This window comes from Oncorhynchus mykiss, chromosome 11 (assembly GCF_013265735.2).
Source record: "Oncorhynchus mykiss isolate Arlee chromosome 11, USDA_OmykA_1.1, whole genome shotgun sequence".
Classification (NCBI taxonomy): domain Eukaryota; kingdom Metazoa; phylum Chordata; class Actinopteri; order Salmoniformes; family Salmonidae; genus Oncorhynchus; species Oncorhynchus mykiss.
Window position 1 is genome coordinate 38,184,469 of NC_048575.1, and position 12,382 is coordinate 38,196,850.

Below are 12,382 nucleotides of genomic sequence, written 5' to 3' on the forward strand. Positions count from 1 at the left end.
GATTTGACTTTGTAAATGGGGTTTATATGCGGAGAATCTTAGTTTTTCGCAATAGCATTAGTGGTTCAGTAGTAGAATTCTCGCCTGCCACACGGGAGGCCCGGGTTCCATTCCCAGGCTGGATGAATTCTGAGTTTTTGATTGTAAATCATCTATTTGTATGTTTTGCCTGGAAAGTTATGGTCGCTAGTGTTTGTATAAGAGATAAATTGAACGTTTTCAATAGATTGTTTAGGTTAAATTGATAGACTAATTCAATTTAAATTAATAACGAAGCGAATTCTGATGCAAGACGATGTCTGTTCACTAAATTATCTGCTGGAATAATGTATTGAGAATTGGGTCGTATTTAAATTACTGTATCAATAGAGAAGACAGTTACCTAAGTTAAAGAAATTCTGAATAATAGCGGGGAGAGAATGGCATAGGAAAGTGGTTACCGAAATGTTTTTCATTCTTATAGATTGACTGACACATGTTATAATCTTGGCGCTGCGTGTTATTTTTAAAGAAATAGGATACATTTCATAAGTGTGGAGAGCAAAGAGAAGAGGAAGTTATAAAGTTGGGGTTTTAATCTTACGATAGAGGTAAGGAAAAAACGTTGAAATGAGAGGGGTTATATTTTTGCCCAATGAGAAAAAGAAATAGGAAAGTTGAGTTGAAAGTATGGAAGAGAGTTAGTTACTGTGTTGACTACTATTTGTCAGGGAAAGTTGCTGGAGGCAGGTAGATTGTTGCAGAATAACGAAAATTTGCGCTATTAGTTTGAATATACAATAACCTTACTCTAATGGTTTTGACCGTTGTTCAGGTACATTTTTTTCTGTATTTCTAGCAGCTGATTTGCTAGGTGGGCATCATAGATTTGTGGCGTTTATATTTACTGTATTAGGCTATGAGATTTGTGGGAGACTGGATGTCTGAATCATAAAACATCGTAAGAATAGATTCTGATGGTTATTGATTCTTGGTTTGATTGTTTAAGTAACACCAGTTAATTTGAGCAGGAAAGTTCATGTAGTCTAACATTATAGTATGTTTCCATTATGTGGAACAATGTCAGGTCATTAAAGATGATTGCTGGATTGAATAGTATGAGAACCTGTTGACAGAAGACTGAATGGGTATGAATGTTGAAAAGCAAGCTTGGGCCAAACTAGTAAACTAAGTATGTTAAGTGGGGGAGTATCATAGATTTTAATTATAGTGTTGTTACCGCAATAGTCAAAACAATTTAATATGTTTTGGGAAATTAGCTAGGTTGAATTTTGTATTTGAGTTCCTTTATTATTTGCTTTTTAAAAGAAAGGTTGGAATCAAGTATGATGCCTTGGCACTTAAAATCAGATACCATCAGGAGCTTTTTAGTGATAGTTGTTTTTTGAGGAACATGCAGACTGTGTTTTATTTTATTGAGATGTAAACATGAGTCTCTGAGCAATTTTGTCATCTGAATCATTATAGTAGTGAGTTCTTGTGTAGTTTGTTATTTGCATGAATTTATCACTGTATCATCTGCATACATTGGAATTTCAGACCCTGTACAGACTGAAGGAAGATCATTAATGGATGTGCTGAACAGTATTGACCTTTGTGGATATCAGTGGGGGGAAAAATGTGTTTATTTTTATTTTTACGATGATGAGACAGCACCGACTTTTGAAGGATTTTAGATTTGTTAAAAAAAAAAAATCAGGATTGGTTTTTACTAAATTTATATCAACAGATTGAAATTATTAGGTTGCTTATTAAAATGTTTTTTAGGAGTTGATTTAACTTAATTAAACATTGTATCATGCATATACATTGATGTTGATTAAAACTTATGATTAATGATTTGAGGTACAGTGGAATTATCATTAGGTTTGGTTTATAGTTTCACGTTTGAGTTTCTGAATCGATGTAGTGTAATGAATACTAAGTGTTTTTGTGTTTTCTCCGGGAAAATTGATATTTCACTGTCTCTCTCTGGAATGTTTCCAGGGACTATACTCTTGGGGAGAGTGAGTGAAATTGAGGCCACAAATTACCACATTGAAAGGGGCACTCACCACATTGGGATTTTAATAAGTTTTTATTTTCTGACTTTTCATTACACACGCAAATTCTTTTGATAAAGGAATGTTCTGGGAACATGGAAATACGAAAATGTTTGGAACTAGTTGATTATTGTTTGCAAATTGTTTTATATAGTGAAAAACACTGCTCTGAAGGGTTTTGTATAACCTATGACCTTCTGATGACTTTCCGTTGTGGCTTGATCCCCCGCATTGGAAAGCCATTTGGATGATGAAATTAGGGTCATCTGTAATACTACTTTCAATATAATTTGTGTAATTGGTAAATATGTTTCTTATCCATATTTGTAATTTGGACCAGTGTGAAGAGGGAGTAGGGCATTGCTTTTAACTAAGGGTATGCTGCTTTAAGTCTATTTTCCTATGACCATAGGGGTTAAATAATTTTTCTTTGTGGAGTTTTTTTTCAGTTTAGTGATTTTAATTTGATTATGTTGTTTTACATTTGTTTTCAGTTTTGTTTTACATTACTCTCATACGGAGAGATGTGTGTAAAACATGGGGGAGGATTCAGTTTTTTGAGGGTTTGAATTGAAGTTATACAACTTAAGTGATATGTGAATGAGTGTATTGTATTGTTGAGTGTAATTGTATTGTTGAGTGTATTGTATTGTTGTGTTTGTTTTGTTCTATTCCCGAGGGGTATAGGTCTAATTTCTTGATCCTTGGCTCTACGATGGAGTTGACAGTGAGATGGGGAGTATAAACCAATTTGAAAGAATAGTTTCAATAGAATGTTTTGATATTCTCTGTGAAATATGTTTAGATATGTGTGTTAAGAATAATTGGTAAAAGTAATCATTTATCATGTAGTTAATGAACTGAACTAAACTGTTGTTCTGATCTGTTCTTTCGAGGTTATCATGAAAAGTGGCATCAGACGGTATCTTAATGCATGGAAGAGATAATTTGGACCGAATGGCGTGTGTACCTCAAAACCCCCTCTAACTGGCTGAAGAAGAGTGACAAAGGCATTGAAGGAGGCTTTCCAAACCACTTCTACCGAGAGAAAAGAACCAAGCCAGAAATTGGTGTACAGTATCAGATCTAAGCTCTCATACTGTGAGAGTCCACTTGGAGTGATCATGGAGAAAGATCTGTTCTAACATTTTCTTATGATGCTGGTATATTGGTTGACAAATGGACAAGACACGAGTGGTAAAGATGAGACATTGAAATTGGGACATTATCATGGGCCGTCCACTTTGAACTGTAAAGCTATCTGAAGAAAAACGAAGATGCCAGAGATGCCGTACCTGTGTAAGAGGGGTTTAATCAACTGTGCCATTAAAATTGTTTATACTTTTGTGGTATCAGGTTGATTGAAGAGGTCTACACCATGTAAATTGTAGTAATTTAGATTAAGAATGCATTGAGATACTGATCTGTATTAAAATCATGATTAAAAAAGTTAATAGTAGAATTATGGGATAATTATACTGTATGTAAATCTGCTAATATTGATGTGTGTTAAATTGAGGTTTTTATTTTGAGTGATAAGACAAATTTGAATCACTGAGGAGTGCTATTCTAAATATTGGTTTGATAAATAGTTGGGTTGTTACTTATGATTTGGAATATGAATTATTTCAATGACCTATTCTCTATTCCTAAGTATATTTCTGAGCATGAGTACTTAGAGGGATGTCTGTCCTATATGTTGTGAGGAGCCCTGTGTTTAGACACTGGTTCTCATGTAACTTAAAGAGCATAAATATGTTATGTTTTTATTTTCCTCAAATGGATTATTCTGTGTTATTAAACATGTGCAAGTTTGTTTTGTAGAATAAAGGTTGTAAACTTAGTTCCAGAAGGGAGAAAGCTTACATATAAGCTATTTGACATTGAGGGGATTTGAATTTTTAAATATTGAGTATGTAATTAATATTCTGATTCTTCAGAAGGGACTGAGTTCCTTGAGAGGGGAATGTCTTGGAATAATCAGAATTTGTTGGTAACATATGTGAGATGTTTTATATTCATCATATGTTTGTAAATTACTTCTCATCAAGAATGTTATTTTTGTATAATACTGTGGCAGGGTTGCAGTATCTGTTCTATGTCAAGACTAAGTTGTTTGGGCTAGAGAGAGGGGAGAGGTCAAGCATGTATCTCTTGGCTCCACAATGTCTGTGTGCCAGTCAGTGTGTCTCTGTGATCTTGTCAAGATAGGATTGGTTGTATTTAGAGTTGGTTGTATCTAAATGACAATTTGATATATGCCTGTTGATATGGAGGATTGGTTTATGGTTCTGGGGTTTGAGTAAGGAGACAAAGCTGAATGATTTATTATGTCTATGCTGTCTGACAATGTGTGTTCTTTGCTATTAAAGGATGGCAGTTGCAATGCAGATGGGGCTCTCAGAGAATTCATGGTTATACACTGAATTGCCTGAGAGTCACAGGATTGTGATAGAGCTGATATAATTAAAGATGGACTTTGATAACTAACTCTGACTTGTGTGTGGTTTGCTCCCATTATTTGGTAAATAGAGGAAATTTCTATGACAGGTCTCAAGACCACTAGATGAAGAGTCCATGGGCCCCTTCTTCAATTGTAAGAAACTCAAGTCAACTTTTAAACTTGAGTACAATAGAGTACAGTATAGCATAGTACTGTAGAATACAGTACAGCATATTATAGACATCTATGTTTTGGCCAATTAGATGTCAAAGTTTGATATCTTGGAGGATTGAAGCCCCCCCCCTGCTGGCTATGAATCTCAATACTTTAAAAACATTCTCCTGAAGTGTGCACTTGTCCACATGGTGGTCCTCTGTAGCTCAGTTGGTAGAGCATGGGACATGCAACTTTTAAAATATAGATAACCTCAATGGCACTGCCCATGCCGTCACAGACGCCAAGATGAGAAAGTGTTTTAAAATGTTTTTATTACAAAAATCATGTATTGCTTTATTTTCAAACTTGAAGTTTAGGAGTCAGAGTTTGGGACAGCCACCTTAATATAAATAGGTGTATAAACAATGACTTTGTACAATATTAATTTAACAATATGTTTTTTAATGCCTTGAATTGCATTAGAACACATCATTATGTAAATAAATGTCCCATGTTTGAAGAGTTGTTTGTTGTTTATCGTTTTTTGGGGGTGGGACTAATTTGCACCCATATACATACTTTAGCCCTCATTCTTCTAATTTGTATATTTCTACATTGTAGAATAATAGTGAAGACATTAAAACTATGAAATAACACATATGGAATCGTGTAGTAACCAAAAAAATTATGTTAAACAAATCAAAATATATTTTAGATTATTCAAAGTAGCCACCCTTTGCCTTGACAGCTTTGCAAATTCTTGGCATTGCCTCAACCACCCTCACTAACAGTCTTGAAGGAGTTCCCACAAATGTTAAGTATTTGTTGGCTGCTTTTCCTTCACTCCGCGGTCTAACTCATCCCAAACCATCTCAATTGGGTTGAAGTCGGGTGATTGTAGAGGCCAGGTCATCTGATGCAGCACTCCATCACTCTCGTTTTTGGTCAAATAGCCCTTACACAGCCTGGTGGTGTGTTGGGTCATTGTCCTGTGGAAAAACAAATGATAGTCCCACTAAGAGCAAACCAGATGGCATGGCATTTCGCTGCAGAATGCTGTGGTAGCCATGCTGGTTAAGTGTACCTTGAATTCTAAATAAGTCACACAGTGTCACCAGCAAAGCACCACCACACCTCCTCATCCATGCTTCACGGTAGGAACTACACATGGAGATCATCCGTTCACCTACTCTTCTGCATCTCACAAAGACACAGTGGTTGGAACCAAAAATCTCAAATTTGGACATATTTCCACCGGTCTAATGTCCATTGCTTGTGTTTTTTGGCCCAAGCAAGTCTCTTCTTCTTATTGGTCCTTTAGTAATGGTTTCTTTGCAGTAATTTGACCATGTAGGTCTGATTCACACTGTCTCCTCTGAACAGTTGATATTGAGATGTGTCTGTTACTTGAACTCTGTGAAGCATTTATTTGGGATACAATTTCTGAGGCTGGTAACTCTAATGAACTTATCCTCTGCAGCAGAGGTAACTCTGGATCTTCCGTTCCTGTGGCGGTCCTCATGAGAGCCAGTTGCATCATAGCTCTTGATGGTTTTTGCGACTGCACTTTAAAATCTTTCAAAGTTCGTGAAATATTCTGGATTGACTGACCTTTATGTCTTAAAGTAATGATGGACTGTCATTTCTCTTTGCTTATTATTTGAGCTGTTCTTGCCATAATATGGACTTGGTCTTTTACCAAATAGGGCTATCTTCTGTAAACTACCCCTACCTTGTCACAACAACTGATTGGCACAAATGCATTATGAAGGAAAGAAATTCCATTAAAATTAGCTTTTAACAAGGCACACCTGTTAAATGAAATGCATTCCAGGTGACCATCTCATGAAACTGGTTGAGAGAATGCCAAGAGTATGCAAAGCTGTTAAGGCAAAGGGTGGCTATTTTGAAGAATGTCAAATATAAAATATATTTGGATTTGTTCAACACTCTTTTGGTTACTACATGATTTCATGTGTTATTTCATAGTTTTGATGTCTTCACTATTATTCTACAATGTGGAAAATAGTAAAAAAAAAAGTAAAACCTATGAATGAGTAGGTGTATCCAACTTTTGACTGGTACCGTATATGGAAATATTACCCACCGCAAAATAATCCAAGGGTGTGAACACTTATGTAAAGAACGATATGTATGACTACCAATACAGAGAAGTAATTGCTATTGGCTCAAACTGATCGAAAAATGTTAACTTCTTAATATCAATGGTCAATCTGTCTTTTGAAATCCTGTAACACTTTATTAGAGAGCTCCTGATCTTACCTGGAAGAAATGGGGGACGTCCTCTATGTGTGGAAGCTGCCTAGCCTCTGTTTCAGTCATCTTCAGCTCATCGAGCTCCTTCTCGAGTGTCTGTATGAGTCCCTCAGCCTCACTCACCATCTCCTTCTCTTTGGCTTGGATCCACTCTCTCACCTCTGAGCACCTTGTCTCAATCAATTTGGTGAAGAACCTCTCACCGTCTTCCAGTGTAGCCTGAGATAAGCACTGTCAAAAGACAGAGAGCGAGAAAGAGTCGTCCATTTCAAGGTGTTTGTCTCAGAAAGTTTGGTAAGCATCTGCTTTGTTCCGACTCTCCATACTTCCCCCAAAGTATGGACTTGCATACTCCCTGTCTTGATTATAATTGAAATGCATTGAATTGGAGGGAGTTAAATCCATCATTGTTAAATCCATTACGGGGAGTGTGCAACTGCACACTTTGGGAGAACGGTGGAGAATAACAGAGCCATGGGATGAATATCAATTGTACTTGCTCGATTCCTCATTGAAGGAGAAGAAACTCCGGACCTTATACAGAATGACGTGATTCACCTGACAGGACCAGAGTTTTTCTAATCAGGTCACATGGTTTAAAAAAAACCTTCTGGAAAAACTCCTGGCCTTGGGGAAGATGAAAACCCTGTCAAGTTGCTGCAACCTTGAACTTGTTCATATGAATGATCTTTTAAAAGCAGGACTGGGGGGGGGGGTGCATAATATGTTAGACTACGCAGCTTCTGATGTAAGTAGCTTAGTTGATTAAACTGAAAAATTGTCTTGTTTCCATGCAATATAGCGTGTCAGATCGCAAATGTATAGGTGTATAGGCTGTCACGTGTATGTAAGAGTTTTTGCTTGTTTTTGTTGGGAGTGATGTGTTATCAGCTTGTTAAATAAATACCAGAGCAAAGTGGAGAGCGCGACTTGAGCTTGTTGCGTTGTGCCCGATACCTGTGATTTCCGTGAATCTGATTGGTCAAGATATTCAAAGAGCCTGCAGCAGCACTCCAATGTGAAGGTTAGAGAAAATGTGCGAGAGTTGACAAATCATGAGGCAAATCGGTAACAAAAAAAACCAGAACCTCTTTTTAACACTTAACTCTGTGCAATAGAAATTCTTATTTTCGTTACAAAACGTTTTGCAATGGAATCCGACTAATGAATACACCCCTGATGTCTGACCTTTAGAGACTCCACTTCCTGTCTCAGTTTCTGTAGCTCCTCCTCTCTCTCCTGGATTATCTGCTGGCATGTTTTAAAGGGCACACTAACCTTTTTCTGTGGACAAACATACAGACAGTTGTAATTGGCATCACACAATGGACCAAAACATATCCCTTTGTGATACATACATCAGCATGGTCTTTATTCAGGTTGAAATATGTCTATCTACACCAGCTGATGGGTAAAGCCTGCAACATTTCTATGTACCTCTTATCCTTAGCCTATTACGGTATCCCATGAATACCTTCTTGGTAGCCCGCCCTGCAGAGTCTGTCTCATGGTCTTCAGCTTTCAGCTTATCATCATGAGGATATACGTTCTCCTGTAGTGGTGTAAATATGCTAACCAGCTCCTGTTGCTTCATGGGTGATGACTTATAATGAGGCCGCAAAACAGGTTCCGTATCTGCAGGTCCAGTGTGATCGTCAGCATCATCGTCAGCTTGCAGTCTGATCTTCTCCATCTTTTCAGCAAGCTGGGTTATTTCGGTCTAGAGAGAAAATGCGTACACACCCCCCCACCACACACACAACATTATTAATATTACATAAAAGACAATGAAATAATGAATCAATTATAGAGCTTTACAGAACTGTAATTCCTGAAATGGATGCATATGTAGCAGTGTGATGTTGTTCCCCTAAATTATGCACCAAGTTGCACACAAGGACCAATTCAAATAGACCAGGTCAAGAGAGGATGTTAATAATTTGATAATAATAATAATTATTCAGTGTATTTTTTTTATTTCATTACAGCTGCATAGCTAACGTTTTTCTTTGGTGGTGTACACGTTTTCATATCAATATTGTACATACATGTGATTGTAAAAGTTTTGTATATTTCGGTTTGGTCCATCGCGGGTTATCTGTATTTCCATACCCCCTTATTGTTCTGTTTTGCCTGAACTTCAGCTAGCAAGGTATGTTGTCCTTGGCTCCGAAATTGTTTAATATAAAACCGTCATAATGTTACACAATGTACTGTTATGCTACCATAAGTTTGTTACAATGTGGATAATATAAAGATTTATGTTAACAAGTTTCACAAAGCTTGCTAACTAGGATATCTATTGTAACTTGTGAGTACTTTGGACAGTGTTTGAGTGGGTGCCTGAGAGCTAGGACCGCGCCAAGGGTTAACATAATGTGTGTTGTCTCTTCGTGTGCAGGGCAAGTAAACAAATAATTCAACTAGCAGACCTCCAGTTGTGGCAGCGTCCTAATTAAAAGTACACAACGCAGAACGAACCACGCAACACATACAAACTACATATTACGGCTTTAGAGCATAGAGCAAAAAAAAGAGACAACCAGGAAGTTAGATATGGATGTTAAAATAAGAAAGAAGAATAACTGGTCATACCTTTCGGAGATCCATCACATTTTGCAGCATGCTTGTGATTCTGGGGGAAGTTGTCCTATTCTTCACAATCTTCTCAATCTGGTTGCAGTACTCATCCATTCTGGGCTGTGGAAGTAGACAGCCCAAGTGAATGCTTTTGACTGATTTATAGATTTGAATCTATTGGATGAATCTATCAGATCATCTGTGATAAAAAATTATGCACTGTACTAATTAAATGCCATTGATTTTGCTATCATGGATTTAAACTGAATAAAAAAGATAAAAAACAGACAGATGGGAGTAATGGACAGAGAGAGACAATGTTGTACCCTGGCCAATTCCTTGCCGATGGTGGAGAGTAAGGTGCACAAACACTCCAGCGAATCCTCGTCGTGGTTCTTCAACAGCTTTACGATGGTGTCGTGCATGATGGCCTTCGTAATCATCTTCAACCTGTACAACTCGCACATGAACTGGATATTGCCTAGAGACTGCCTCCGACCCTTGGCCTTGACCTCCTCCAGCTCTTCCCTCAGTTGCTGGCCGTCCTCCTCCTGGAAGGAATCAGTAAACAAATTAAACTATACCATTTGTGACTAGTTAGATTTTCCAATGATCAATTCAGGGGAAGAACACCATGCAAGGTTAAGGCACATAATCAATGATGCATTAGAGGATCAGTGAAATGCTGAGGGATTAATATAATTTAGATCAGAATTTCTCAAAGTGTTGGTCTATAATGTAATGGGCAGTGCGTCTAAAGAGATGAATGTGATACCTTGGTGATGGCGTCCATCTTCTTCTGCAAGATTTCATGACTGTCCCTCCCCATGTTCTCAAAGTCTGTCTTGACTCGGTTCAGAAGTATCTTGCGGAAATTTAATGTCCCTCCTGGTACGGCAGCCATGGGTACTTTGAGCTGAGGGGGCAAGATATGCAAGGGGGGTGGGGTAAAACAAATTGGTGGGTGTGGTGCAGCAGGGCCAAGCCAGCACCAGGAATGTTGGCTTGGGGAACAAGCTCCAGCTGAGCACTGTTCCCTTACAAGGGTGTGGCTACACTCTAATTGACTACATAAAGACTTAAAGGTGTGCAACTCTCACCGCTGGGTAGAGCAGAATGGCTGAGACCTTTATTCATGCTTTTGTTTTCTAAATTTAACATCTAAGAGCCAGGATTTCATTTGCATTTTCTTACTATAAGCATCTTTGTTTACACCTGGCTCCTGTGCATTTACCTTTGAATCATTGCCTATGCCCGACTCCTTAGACCAGGAATCAGCAATTAGATTCAGCCGCGGGCTGATTTTTTTATCTTTATAGGATGGTCGGGGGCCGGAACCTAATTAGTATTAGTGACCGTAATTATAAATAAAAGACCCGCCAGTTGGGGAACACTGCCCTAGAAAGTGTTAAACCCTTTGCACTGTAACAGTTGATTAAAGGCAAAACCTGTAAGATTTCCAACTGTTCTCCATGTCTGGTCATTGGCATTTGACAAAAAAAATAGCAATCACCTCTGTGAGAGACAGACAAAATACAGACAGACGGAGAATTGTACAGATACAGACTTACCCCCATGAGGTAGTGGCACATGTTGGCATAGACCACAGAGCTGGCAGGGTGTGATATGGCCCTCTCATATATGAGGTCAGTGATGGCCCTCAGTTTGCCCTCTGTGTTAATGGTGAACTCAGTTATTGCATTCATTGATTGCTGAAAGTTGTTTTGAGTCACCCTATCCAGGATGTCATCCATTTGGGCATACAGTTCCTGTGTCTTCCCTGGCTCTGGATCCTGAAACTCCTAAAAGTTATAAGTTGGGGGCAGGTGAGCCAGTCACATTCAGACATTCAAGTTATCAGCATGATATCACCAATAATATTAAATCAGGAGGGTATTACTGAACACACATGTACAGACTGTGTACATGCAGTGGTTCCTCTTTTAAAACTTGCAGCGTACTGAGGCGCAGCTTGCATGGTGCTGCAGAATTCTATGGCACGTTATTTAAGTGTGCACCACTGGTATCATTAATGCTAAGTTAGTGCTAGTTTGACCACCAGAGGGCATCTTTGAGAAGCATTTGATAACTTTCAATAACATCTGTACTAGACAATGCGAGCGCGCTGGAGACCAGGGTTAAATTCCCAAGAATTTGTTCTTAACTGATTCCATATGTGTTATTTCACAGTTGTGATGTATTCACTGTTATTCTACAATATGGAAAATAGTAAAAATAAAGAAACACTGGAATGAGTAGGTGTGTCCAAACTTTTGACTGGAACTTGCTTAATTAATTTGCTTAATATTATGGTGTTTCTATTCCAAGGAAAACGAAAAACCCTCTGGGTTTCCATTAGGATGAAACCGAAATCATGGCGCTGTACAATGTTATTTTAATGTTAGGTTGGGATTACAGTACTGGACTATTTAGCTAAAAATCCAGTCTCCTGCGGGCACGCGGGAGACTGGGGTTCAATTCCCCGATGGGGAGGAAGGACTTGGCTGTCCTTGTGAATAAGATTTTGTTCATAACTGACTTGCCTAGTTTAAAAAAAGGTTACACTAAGAGCATAACATTTCTACACCCTAATTTTCTAATTCTAGTCTAACTAATACCCAAACGGAGATTCAGTGAAAATAAAGATCTTATTGATTTATCAAGACCAGTCCCCATGCTTGTCTCAGAGCAGCGCAAAACGGTGCTAAAATAGTTGAAGGCCATTGCTTCAAATTCTATTGCTTCTATCTTCAATATGCTCTTTAAATAAACAAGACTTACACCACTTTTAACAGCACATTACTCAACACTAGTGAGAATCATGTTGCCTACGGTAGGCCTACAGTATATCGAAAATATGACGTGACTCTCTGCCAATAATTGC

The 12,382-nt window shown here is 38.1% G+C and overlaps 1 protein-coding gene across 8 annotated transcripts in view; it reads right to left on the reverse strand.

Annotated features, from left to right (window-relative positions):
* Window positions 1–12,382, reverse strand: part of LOC110535668 — a 28,065-nt gene that overhangs the window by 13,451 nt on the left and 2,232 nt on the right. For 6 of the 8 annotated variants that reach the window (XM_036935423.1, XM_036935426.1, XM_036935427.1 and 3 more), the window contains 7 exons: window positions 11,070–11,300; window positions 10,274–10,414; window positions 9,825–10,049; window positions 9,514–9,618; window positions 8,393–8,638; window positions 8,107–8,202; window positions 6,925–7,149 (listed from right to left, as the gene is read on the reverse strand). In XM_036935423.1, coding sequence (XP_036791318.1) covers window positions 6,925–7,149; window positions 8,107–8,202; window positions 8,393–8,638; window positions 9,514–9,618; window positions 9,825–10,049; window positions 10,274–10,414; window positions 11,070–11,300 — 1,269 coding nt within the window. The remainder of the gene's footprint in view (window positions 1–6,924; window positions 7,150–8,106; window positions 8,203–8,392; window positions 8,639–9,513; window positions 9,619–9,824; window positions 10,050–10,273; window positions 10,415–11,069; window positions 11,301–12,382) is intronic. The other 2 variants (XM_036935424.1, XM_021620815.2) reach the window with 2 other exon arrangements.